The sequence below is a fragment of the Coregonus clupeaformis genome, chromosome 21, assembly GCF_020615455.1.
Source record: "Coregonus clupeaformis isolate EN_2021a chromosome 21, ASM2061545v1, whole genome shotgun sequence".
Classification (NCBI taxonomy): Eukaryota; Metazoa; Chordata; class Actinopteri; order Salmoniformes; family Salmonidae; genus Coregonus; species Coregonus clupeaformis.
The window spans coordinates 52,859,936-52,872,482 of record NC_059212.1 but is presented as its reverse complement, the minus strand read 5'-3'; the positions used below and the strand labels follow the sequence as shown (position 1 = coordinate 52,872,482).

Sequence of the window (12,547 nt, the reverse complement as noted above, 5' to 3'; positions counted from 1 at the left end):
ACAGTAAATTGCTGAATCACCTTGAATCAGTATTGGTAGTTTCTCCACGATACTAAAAGCATTTAAGTACTACCACCGTACTGCAAAGGATATAAGACATCATTCAAGGTTTATCTGTGACTAACACATTTACCAGGACATACACTACCAGTCAAAAGGTTGGACACACCTACTCATTCAAGGATTGTCACGCCCTGGCCTTGAGAGGCCTGTTGTCTTTAGTTGGTTTGGTCAGGGCGTGAGGATCTATGTTAGAATTTCTATGTTTAGGATCTAGATTTGTAATTCTAGGTTTGGCCGGGTGTGATTCCCAATCAGAGGCAGCTGTCGCTCGTTGTCTCTGATTGGGGATCATACTTAAGTACCCTGTTTGCCAACCTTAGTTGTAGGATCTTGTTCCGTGTTTAGGCTTGGCTGTGTATAGCCTGAGGACTTCACGTTGTTTCGTTTATGTTTATTGAGTTTAATAAACATGTTCGCATACCACGCTGCACCTTGGTCTGACCCGTCTCAACGATCGTGACAAGGGTTTAGTTTCATTTGATTATTTTTTACATTGTAGAATAACAGTGAAGACATCAAAACTATGAAATAACACATATGGAATCATGTAGTAAACAAAAAAGTGTTAAACAAAGTATATTTTATATTTGAGAATCTACAAATAGCCACCCTTTACCTTGATGACAGCTTTGCACACTCTTGGTATTCTCTCAACCAGCTTCACCTGGAATGCTTTTCCAACAGTCTTGAAGGAGTTCCCACATATGCTGAGCACTTGTTGGCTGATTTTCCTTCACTCTGTGGTCCGACTCATCCCAAACCATCTCAATTGGGTTGAGATCGGGGGATTTTGGAGGCCAGTTCATCTGATGCAGCACTCCATCACTCTCCTTCTTGGTAAAATAGCCCTTACACAGCCTGGAGGTGTGTTGGGTCATTGTCCTGTTGAAAAACAAATGAGAGTCCCACTAAGCCCAAACCACATGGGGTGGCGTATCGCTGTAGAATGCTGTGGTAGCCATGCTGGTTAAGTGTGCCTTGAATTCTAAATACATCACAGACAATGTCACCAGTTATGCACCCCCACACCATAACACCTCCTCCTCCATGCTTTACGGTGGGAAATACACATGCGGAGATAATCCGTTCACCCACACCGCGTCTCACAAAGACACAGCGGTTGGAACCAGAAATCTCCAATTTGGACTCCAGATCAAAGGACACATTTCCACTGGTCTAATGTCCATTGCTCGTGTTTCTTGACACAAGCAGGTCTCTTGTTCTTATTGGTGTCCTTTAGTAGTGGTTTCTTTGCAGCAATTCGACCATGAAGGCCTGATACACACAGTCCACTCTGAACAGTTGATGTTGAGATGTGTCTGTTACTTGAACTCCGTGAAGCATTTATTTGTCCTGCAATTTCTGAGGCTGGTAACTCTAATGAACTTATCCTCTGCAGCAGAGTTAACTCTGGGTCTTCCATTCCTGTCGCGGTCCTCATGAGAGCCAGTTTCATCATAGCGCTTGATGGTTTTTGCGACTGCACTTGAAGAAACTTTCAATGTTCTTGACATTTTCCATATTGACTGACCTTCCTGTCTTAATGTAATGATGGTCTATCATTTCTCTTTGCTCATTTGAGCTGTTCTTGCCATAATATGGACATGGTATTTTACCAAATAGGGCTATCTTCTGTATACTCCCCCTACCTTGTCACAACACAACTGATTGGCTCAAACGCATTAAGAAGGGAAGAAATTCCACAAATTAACTTTTAAGAAGGCACTACTGTTAATTGAAATGCATTCCGGGTGAATACCTCATGAAGTTGGTTGAGATAATGCCAAGAGTGTACAAAGCTGTAATCAAGGCAAAGGGTGGCTATTTGAAGAATTTGTTTAATACTTTTTTGGTTACTACATGATTCCATATGTGTTAATTGATAGTTTTGATGTCTTCACTATTATTCTACAATGTAGAAAATAGTAAAAATAAAGAAAAACCCTGGAATGAGTAGGTGTGTTCAAACTTTTGACTAGTACTGTACATGTATTGGTTTCTATGCACTCCATCAAAGGTAATCAGATACAACAAAATGTCTACAACACAAACTACTTATTATAAAATGCTTGAGATTCCACTGTTGTTGTTAATTAGAAATTTGTGCTTACTGTTCATTTTCTTTGTAAAGCTTCCCAATGGCCCAAGCAACAATTATAGGACATGGAATGCCTGAAAGAAAGAAATAAATCATTTATTTACATATTTGCCTAACAACATCACATCTAAAAGTATTGAAGACAACAACGTCTGAGTGATAGTGTTAATATCACTAGGGAGTAGGAACATCTAAATTGGAATCAGGCTGCTGTGTTTAGCAGCTATTACAGAGATGAAATTAAGGGAATCCATTGAGGCCAGTTGGATCCGTCCAGTTCTACTTTGATCTGGCTTAAGAACTTCTTATCTTCTTGGTCCCTAGTGTTGGACAGATAAAGTGAAAGCTGTTCCACTTCCTACATTCAGGGGTTAAAGCAACAACAACAAAAAGTTCCCATGACTGAAACTTAAGTTGATCTCAGATCGATTGTCTGGGACCAAGTTAAGGAAGTTATGACCATCATGCTTTCAGGGAATTAGGATTATTTTGTATATGTATTAAACTGTGAGTTTGACCAATTCCAGTCCCCTTGTTTAGGGGGTCTGGCGTCTTCCCTGGGATAATTTATATATAGGACTGAGAAGCTCAGTTCTGGTGACTTTTTAAAAAGACATTCTACTCCAAAATTCATGAGAATAATTGTTTCTGCTGACACCATCTAAAATATAATTTCCACCGACAGAAATGGACCCAATAACATATTGGTAAAAATGATGTTACAATTATATTAACATATTGTACCATGCATATAGCTCTCCCTCGCCCTCCATTTGGCAAATCTGACCATAATTCTATCCTCCTGATTCCTGCTTATAAGCAAAAACTAAAGCAGGAATCCCCAGTGACTCGGTTAATTAGGAAGTGGTCAGATGACGCAGATGCTAAGCTACAGGACTACTTTGCTCGCACAGACTGGAATATGTTCCGGGATTCTTCCGATGGCATTGAGGAGTACACCACATCAGTCACTGGCTTCATCAATAAGTGCATCGATGACGTCATCCCGACATTCACCGTATGTACATACCCCAACCAGAAGCCATGGATTACAGGCAACATCCGCACTGAGCTAAAGGGTAGAGCTGCCGCTTTCAAGGACGTTTATAAAAAATCCCGCTATGCCCTCCGACGAACCATCAAACAGCCAAAGAGTCAATACAGGACTAAGATTGAATCGTACTACACCGGCCCGACGCACGTCGGATGTGGCAGGGCTTGCAAACTATTACAGACTACAAAGAGAAGAACAGCTGCGAGCTGCCCAGTGACACGAGCCTACCAGACGAGTTAAATCACTTCTATACTTGCTTCGAGGCAAGCAACACTGAAGCATGCATGAGAGCATCAGCTATTCTGGATGACTATGTGATCACGCTCTCCATAGCCGATGTGAGTAAGACTTTTAAGCAGGTCAACATTCACAAGGCCGCAGGGCCAGACGGATTATCAGGACGTGTACTCCGAGCATGCACTGACCAACTGGTAAGTGTCTTCACTGACATTTTCAACATGTCCCTGACTGAGTCTGTAATACCAACATGTTTCAAGCAGACCACCATAGTCCCTGTGCCCAAGAACACTAAGATAACCTGTCTAAATGACTACCAACCCATAGCACTCACGTCTGTAGCCATGAAGTGCTTTGAAAGGCTGGTCATGGCTCACATCAACACCATTATCCCAGAAACCCTAGACCCACTCCAATTTGCATACCGCCCCAACAGATCCACAGATGATGCAATCTCTATTGCACTCCACACTGCCCTTTCTCACCTGGACAAGAGGAACACCTACATGAGAATGCTGTTCATTGACTACAGCTCAGCGTTCAACACCATAGTGCCCTCACAGCTCATCACTAAGCTAAGGCCTTGGGACTAAACACCTCCCTCTGCAACTGGATCCTGGACTTCCTGACGGGCCGCCCCCAGGTGGTAAGGGTAGGTAACAACACATCTGCCACGCTGATCCTCAACACGGGGGCCCCTCAGTGGTGCGTGTTCAGTCCCCTCCTGTACTCCCTGTTCACCCATGACTGCATGGCCAGGCACGACTCCAACACCATCATTAAGTTTGTCGCCTGATCACCGACAACGATGAGACAGACTATAAAGAGGAGGTCAGAGACCTGGCCGTGTGGTAGCAGGATAAGAACCTCTCCCTCAACATGATCAAGACAAAGGAGATGATTGTGGACTACAGGAAAAAAAAGAGGACTGAGCATGCCCCCATTCTCATCGACGGGGCTGTAGTGGAACAGGTTGAGAGCTTCAAGTTCCTTGGTGTCCACATCACCAACAAACTATCATGGTCCAAACACACCAAGACAGTCGTGAAGAGGGCATGACAAAGCATATTCCCCCTCAGGAGACTGAAAAGATTTGGCATGGGTCCTCAGATCCTCAAAAGGTTCTACAGCTGCACCATCGAGAGCATCCTGACTGGTTGCATCACCGCCTGGTATGGCAACTGCTCGGCCTCCGACCGCAAGGCACTACAGAGGGTAGTGCGTACGGCCCAGTACATCACTGGGGCCAAGCTTCCTGCCATCCAGGACCTCTATACCAGGTGGTGTCAGAGGAAGGCCCTAAAAATTGTCAAAGACTCCAGCCACCCTAGTCATAGACTGTTCTCTCTGCTACCGCATGGCAAGCGGTACCAGAGCGCCAAGTCTAGGTCCAAAAGGCTTCTTAACAGCTTCTACCCCCAAGCCATAAGACTCCTGAACAGCTAATCATGGCTACCCAGACTATTTGCATTGTCCCTCCCTCCCTCCCTCCCACCCCCACCCCACCCAACTCCCTCTTTTACACTGCTGCTACTCTGTTTATTATCTATGCATAGTCACCCGAGTGGCGCAGTGGTCTAAAGCACTGCATAGCACACTGCATAGCTGTGCCACTAGAGATCCTGGTTCGAATCCAGGCTCTGTTGTAGCTGGCCGCGACCGGGAGACCCATGGGGCGGTGCACAGTCGTCCAGGGTAGGGGAGGGAATGGACGGCAAGGACGTAGCTCAGTTGGTAGAGCATGGCATTTGCAACGCCAGGGTTGTGGGTTTGATTCCCACGGTGGGCCAGTATGAAAAATAAAAAAAATAATGTATGCACTCACTAACTGTAAGTCGCGCTGGATAAGAGCGTCTGCTAAAATGTAAAAAAAAATGTAAATGTTAACTCTACCCACATATTACTTCAATTACCTCGACTAACCGGTGCCCCCGCACATTGACTCTGTACCGGTACCCCCTGTATGTAGCCTCCCTTTACTGCTGCTCTTTAATAATTTGTATTTGTTATTTTTTACTTATCTATTTACTTATTATTTACTTAACACTTTTTTTTCTTAACACTGCATTGTTGGTTAAGGGCTTGTAAGTAAGCATTTCACTGTAAGGTCTACACCTGTTGTATTTGGCACGTGACAAATAAAATTTGATTTGTCATTGCCGTTTTAAGACGCAATTGCCCATATTATTAAGAGCTCTATTATGCAGCTGGGCCTGAACAATGCTAGAAACTCTGGTTGTAAAACTGCATTTGTAAAAAAACAAAAAAAACAATTGAAGGAGTAGAGAAATAAACAATAACAAAGGCCAAAACTCCTTTACAAAATACATTTGCCAAAACTGCTTTCAAAAGTGTTTTCCCGTGATTGCATGAAGAATTTTTGTGCATTGACTGCTTGTCAGAATACATGTTTTCCTCCTATGGCTTTCCCGACTTGAATGCGCCTCGAGAGGAATATTACTCTCGCATTGAACACACAACAACAAGCCGACTAGGTAACTAGGTCAACTATTCTACTATGGGGTTGTCTGATTCAGTTTTAGTAACAACATTACATGGCAAAAATAGTAGCACTGGAAAGTTACATCCTAAGTGAAAAAGTATAGGCTTTGAATTATTTTGCCATTAGCTATAGTAAGCTACACACAGCTGTTTGAGTTGAGCACTGCGATGGTGCGCATTATAGACTATTTAATTCCCTTCATCTGAACATCAGTGTCAGCAGCAATCATGCATGTCAGTTCAGTGCACACAGCGTAACAGAGAAAATAAAGTACTTGAGAATATATTTACTAGAACAGACATGCTTCTGTCTGTATTAGGCTATGTCATCTTACATTTACCAGACACTCTTATCCAGAGCAATTAGGGTTAAGTGCCTTGCTCAAGGGCACATCAACAGATTTTTCACCTAGTCACCTCAGGAAGTCGAACCAGCGACCTTTCGGTTACTGGCCCAACGCTCTTAGTCGCTAGGCTACCTGCTGCCCTTCTAATACTTTCCCAAGGGTGTTGGAAGTCATAATGTAAGTAACCTAATTTATATTCCTCTAACTCCCCTCAATGCCTCTGTCAATCCAAGCAATGTCATTTTGAATTCCCTAAAGTGAGTGTGGAAGAGGTGAACAAATTATTTTCCATCAACAATGACAAGCCACCTAGGTCTGACAACTTGGATGGAAAATTACTGAGGATGATAGCGGACTATATTGCCACTCCTATTTGTAATCTCTTCAATCTAAGCCTACAGGAAAGTGTGTGCCCTCAGGCCTGGAGGGAAGCAAAAGTAATTCCGCTACCCAAGAATAGCAAAGCACCCTTTACTGGCTCAAACAGCTGACCAATCAGCCTGCTACCAACCCTTAGTAAACTTTTGGAAAACATTGTGTTTGACCAGATATAATGCTATTTCACAGTAAACAAATTAACAACTGACTTTCAGCATGCTTATAGGGAGGGGCACTAAACATGTACCATCCCCTAATTAATCCGACAGCATTATTTTGTCATGTGCCTTAATGTGTCTGGACCCCAGGAAGAGTAGCTAATGGAGATCCATAATAAATACAAATACCTAGACAACGCTTAGTTGTTCTAATCAAGAAAAAGATCAAGTCTATGTTAAATTAACCCACATGCCAGACGGCCAAAATGAGATTTCTAATAACTATACTGGCTGTATTTACTATACCCTGGCCTTTACCATAGCCTACAATAAGTTCAAAGGGTTCTTTGGGATGATTCACTTAAATGTGAGCTATATACATATCCATTCAGATAAAAAAAATTATGCCAGTGCATATAAAGTCCTACACTACATGTTACATAAAGAAAACGGCAAGATGGCTCAGCACTGAGCTGAGCTGAGGCAAATGACTCAAGCCTACTCCAGTGTCATTTCAGGTGCCTCTCCATGGTGTGAGTCAGCTTCTAACATAAGTGTTAGTCTCTCCTGACTGCAATGTGCTTTCACTAACACTTCAGCTCTAGGTGAGCGTGGGTAATCTATGTGGTGATGACTGGTGGCATCTGCTGCCCATCCCATCAATTGCTCGCTCAATCACACGCCTGAACTGATGCACAACCACCTCTGATTTCCGCACAATCCAATAGCATTTGGTATTTTCTTGAAATTAGATGCTTTTGGTTTAATCACACAAGGTGCTTTGAGGGAAATGGGATGGAATGTTGTTTTGCTAATGAGCGATATTTAGCTTCATTGTCTAAATACGTATACTCAAGCATTCTGTAGCATCCACCCTTTGTGATGGTGGTGAATGAATAAAATCCCTGGTCTGTTCTGTGTAATTTGTGGGGATTTACCTCTTATAGCTACAGTAAATTGATATTCCTATTTCTAGAAACAGTTTTTTTTAACCAGACTGTCACAATGGCTCATGGAGGTGACAATATGATTGACAGTTTTGAAAAGAGGGTAAACTACCATTTCATGTTTCATATTTAGGCGGTGTCAGTACTGCCTTATGCAGAGTTTTATGATAGAAGTCAGTCACTTGTCATAGTCTGACATAGTAAATTGGTACTCAAAAGCTTGGTGATGCTGAACATTATTAATTATCATGCACTTACACCAGCCAATGAACAAGAAGACCCATTTTTTTAGCTTGTCCGTTGAATAAGTCATCACAATGGCTGTGTGAAGGTAGCATCCTTCAACAAACATCCAGAAAAAATTGGTCACCACAAAATAGTTATATATCGTCGTTATAAGACGACACCAAGGCTGTAGAAAGATAGAAAAACAAAAACATTAGTTAGTTATTATTGCAATAAAAAGCTTAACAGTCATGTGAATTGTTCAAATAAATAATAATATGTAACGAATGTTACCTCATTGCTCTCATGTATATTGTGATCAATCAACTGAAGTAGGAACCACATAACATTCCTCAAAATGAAGGTTGTTATCAAGTTCCAGTGGATTATGTTTCGGAGGCATCTTATGCTCCTACAGATGGAAATAAAGAAACCAATGTTTTAGTCTACATACCTAAAGTTACAATATTCCGGTCCTAAACATATTCCTATAGCAGGCGACAGGTATACATTTGACCACATTTTATTCTTGGGTGCAATTTACTTGATCAATGATATTTTATATATTTTTATGTTAGATTAACAACCATCAAAACACAGTGTATACTTTCCATAGACACCTAAAATACATTAAGCGAGTTAGCCTAATAGGAGGGCAGTCCTGCAGTCCACATACATTTCACTCATTATTTTGAAAGAGGTCACATGCACTGCAGAAACATTTAGAAGGGTACCATTTCTGTACTCATGTAAGTCTCTCTGGATAAGAGCGTCTGCTAAATATGTAAAATGTAAATGTAAATGTACTTGCCTTAAGCATAAGAAGAGAATGAAGGCTATGACAAGAGCTCCCACAGAAATACAGTGGCCTAGGTAGTTGATGATCAGAGCAATCTTATAGTGCATTGGATATTTCCTCTGTGGGGAGAATATCACAAGATCTACTTCAAAATCTCGATAGACACAAAAAATAAAAAATAAAGGGGTTATATACACATTGACAGAGACATACATTTGCAATGCACAATTCACCTTCAAAATATATCAATAATACATACAAATGGAAATGTGGAACATTCTGATGATAAATTACATACCTTAGCTGACTGGATTAGTAAAAATAAATAAACATTCCAAAAAGCTAGGATTTCATTTGTTTCCACATTTTATACTGATTTGCATAAACCAGAGTTTTGTGTATTGAGCTAATATTTGAAGGACCTGCTTCTGAACCTTAAAAAGGGAGTAGCTAGTGTCGTTGAAAGTTAAACTTAAAATAGCACTGCAGAATACAGCTAAACTGTTATTATATAGTAAATGTGCTATAAATATGTCCTAATCAGAAATGTGAGATAATTAGGCCACAACTAATTGCGCACTACATGTGAAAATCCTTCCGTATTTGTGACATCAGTAAAGCAGAAAACATAAATATAAGCATTTTGAATGTCCTAAACTATGCATGAAAATAATCTGCTTATCATGTTACACAATCATTCCAAAGATATCATTTGAATTGGTGTTATCTAGTACATATCGTACGTCATCATTTCTAACAGGTTGATCTGAGGACACTATATACACAAAAGTATGTGAACACCCCTTCAAATTAGTGGATTCAGCTATTTCAGCCACACCCGTTGCTGACAGGTGTATAAAATCGAGCACACAGCCATGCAATGTCCATAGACAAACATTGGCAGTAGAATGGCCATACTGAAGAGCTCAGTGACTTTTAACGTGGCACCGTCATAGGATGCCACCTTTCCAACAAGTCAGTTCGTCAAATTTCTGCCCTGCTAGAGCTGCCTCTGGAACAAACGTCAGCACAAGAACTGTTCGTCGGGAGCTTCATGAAATGGGTTTCTATTGCCGAGCAGCCGCACACAAGCCTGAGATGACCATGCGCAATGCCAAGTGTCGGCTGGAGTGGCATAAAGCTCGCCGCCATTGGATTCTGGAGCAGTGGAAACGCGTTCTCTGGAGTGATGAATGCCAGGAGAACGCTACCTGACCGAATACATAGTGCCAACTGTAAAGTTTGGTGGAGGAGGAATAATGGTCTGGGGCTGTTTTTCATGGTTCGGGCTAGGCCCCTTAGTTCCAGTGAAGGGAAATCTTAACACTACAGCACACAATTACATTCTAGACAATTATGTGACTCCAACTTTGTGGCAAAGGCCCTTTCCTGTTTCAGCATGACAATGCCCCAATGCACAAAGCGAGGTCCATACAGAAATGGTTTGTCGAGATCGGTGTGGAAGAACTTGACTGGCCTGCATAGAGCCCTGACCTCAACCCCATTGGAACACCTTTGGGATGAATTGGATAGCCGACGGCGAGCCAGGCCTAATAGCCCAACATCAGTGCTCGACCTCACTAATGTTGTTGTGGCTGAATGGAAGCAAGTCTCCGCAGCAATGTTCCAACATCTAGTGGAAAACCTTCCCAGAAGAGTGGAGGCTGTTATAGCAGCAAAGGGGGGACCAACTCCATATTAATACCCATGATTTTAGAATGAGATGTTCGATGAGCAGGTGTCCATATACTTTTGGTTATGTAGTGTATGTGGTTCTGGTTGTTAACATTGTCTCTAACAGATTACTTGCAACAAGCATAATAAAGGAGAAGGCATAGGGTTTGATCTGCATAACCAATAGTCATACCAACCTTCTCCTCCAAAATGGGTTCACAACTGGAGTAGTTGCTCTTCAGAGCCCACGTTCCATTATCCATGCATTCTCTGTAAGTGCTCCCTGCGAAAAGAGGAGTGAGAGGATTGTAAATGTATGGTCACATTACTTAAGGGCTACAATCCAAGTACAAGTATATTCAATAGGGTTAACAGAAATATACAGATGTAGGATCTTAATTTGAACTATACTGTCACAGCAAAATAATATTGCAGCAACAGGATTTGAACGTTTAGTCCATAATGTTGCTTGATCAGTGGTTAGGCTATTAGCTGGCCAAAAGTAGGCTACAATGAAAAGTGCAATACTGTTAATATAACCGTGTGTTAGTGTTGGTTTTCAAGTGAGTTTATGTAATTCACAAAGCTCATCTGCATTTCCTGTAATGCAGGACAATTCTCAGCAACAAAAGAGTGATCAAATTAATATGTGTACTCATAGCTGATTGCTCCTATAGGCCAAATATAAAATGCATGAATTTAGTCTTGCAATCTGTGTTGAGTCCAATATTACATAATACATATTAATGTGCTGTATTTAAGATAAGTAGATAATAGTAAAACAACAATCATTCATGTGTAGTAACAGTTATGAAGTAAGTCGATAATATACTGAACAAAAATATAAATGCAACATCCAACAATTTCAAAGACTATAAAGAAATTTGTCAATTGAAATAAATGAAGAGGACCACAATGGAAATAAGTCCCAGACTTTATTGTGTGTTATCCTCAATGATTTTATTCATGTGCATGTATGGCTTTTTCAAGTTTTATGTGTGCTTGTTTTTTTAAATGGTCGAATTAATAAACTTCACCCCAAAAAATAATTAGGCCCTAATCTATGGATTTCACATGACTGGGAATACAGATATGCATCTGTTGCTCACAGATACCTTAAAAAAGGTTTTAAAAAATGTGTCGCGCTGCATGCCTCATAGAGTTGATCAGGCTGTTGATTGTGGCCTGTGGAATGTTGTCCCACTCCTATTCAATGGCTGTGCGAAGTTGCTGGATATTGTCGGGAACTGGAATACGCTGTCATACACGTCGATCCAGAGCATCCCGAACATCCTCAATGGGTGACATGTATGGTGAGTATGCAGGACATGGAAGAACTGAGACATTTTCAGTTTCCAGGAATTGTGTACAGATCCTTGTGACATAGGGTTGTGTATTATCATGCTGAAACATGAGGTGATGGCAGCGGTTGAATGGCACTACAATGGGCCTCAGGACCTCGTCACGGTATCTCTGTGCATTCAAATTGCCATTGATAAAATGCAATTGTTTTCGTTGTCCACCCATACCATAACCCCACCACCACCATGGGGCACTCTGTTCACAATGTTGACATCAGAAAACATTATCTGTGACCAACAGCATATATCTATTCCGAGTCGTGAAATACTTGAATGTTGCGTTTATATATTTGTTCAGTGTAGTTATTAAGTCAATAATAGTTGTGTAGGATTAAGACGATGATAGTTATACAACATTTTACAACATGTTGTTTGGATCTTGGATGCTGATTGGTTGATATGCAGGAGTTGTGGGACAACAACTCCCGCAAAATACCATGACGTGTTAATGTCATAATTCCACTGTCCCACAGCCCAGGCAGGAAATTCATAAACTTAATCTCCTTCGGGGAAAAAGCATCTACACATTATTTTTCCAATCTACTATTTGGTTTGCAATAGTTGGGGTTGTATAAACATACCTGTCTGCCTCTACGACCTGTGCAACAATGTATAATTTGACAAATGCGAGCTCTCTGTATGTCGCCTATTAGATAGTTATTAAATCATTATTTATTGGAAGTTATTGTCTCTCATCATCATTG

At 41.2% G+C, this 12,547-nt stretch overlaps 1 protein-coding gene across 1 annotated transcript in view; it reads right to left on the bottom strand.

The window, feature by feature from the left end:
• The window catches only part of LOC121535367 (corticotropin-releasing factor receptor 2), a 78,110-nt gene that overhangs the window by 12,699 nt on the left and 52,864 nt on the right, over window positions 1-12,547 (bottom strand). Inside the window, exons 3-7 of the mRNA XM_041842381.1 lie at window positions 10,680-10,765; window positions 8,821-8,927; window positions 8,304-8,421; window positions 8,043-8,196; window positions 2,175-2,235 (exon numbers count right to left, since the gene is read on the bottom strand). Of these exons, the coding sequence (XP_041698315.1) occupies window positions 2,175-2,235; window positions 8,043-8,196; window positions 8,304-8,421; window positions 8,821-8,927; window positions 10,680-10,765 (526 nt within the window). The remainder of the gene's footprint in view (window positions 1-2,174; window positions 2,236-8,042; window positions 8,197-8,303; window positions 8,422-8,820; window positions 8,928-10,679; window positions 10,766-12,547) is intronic.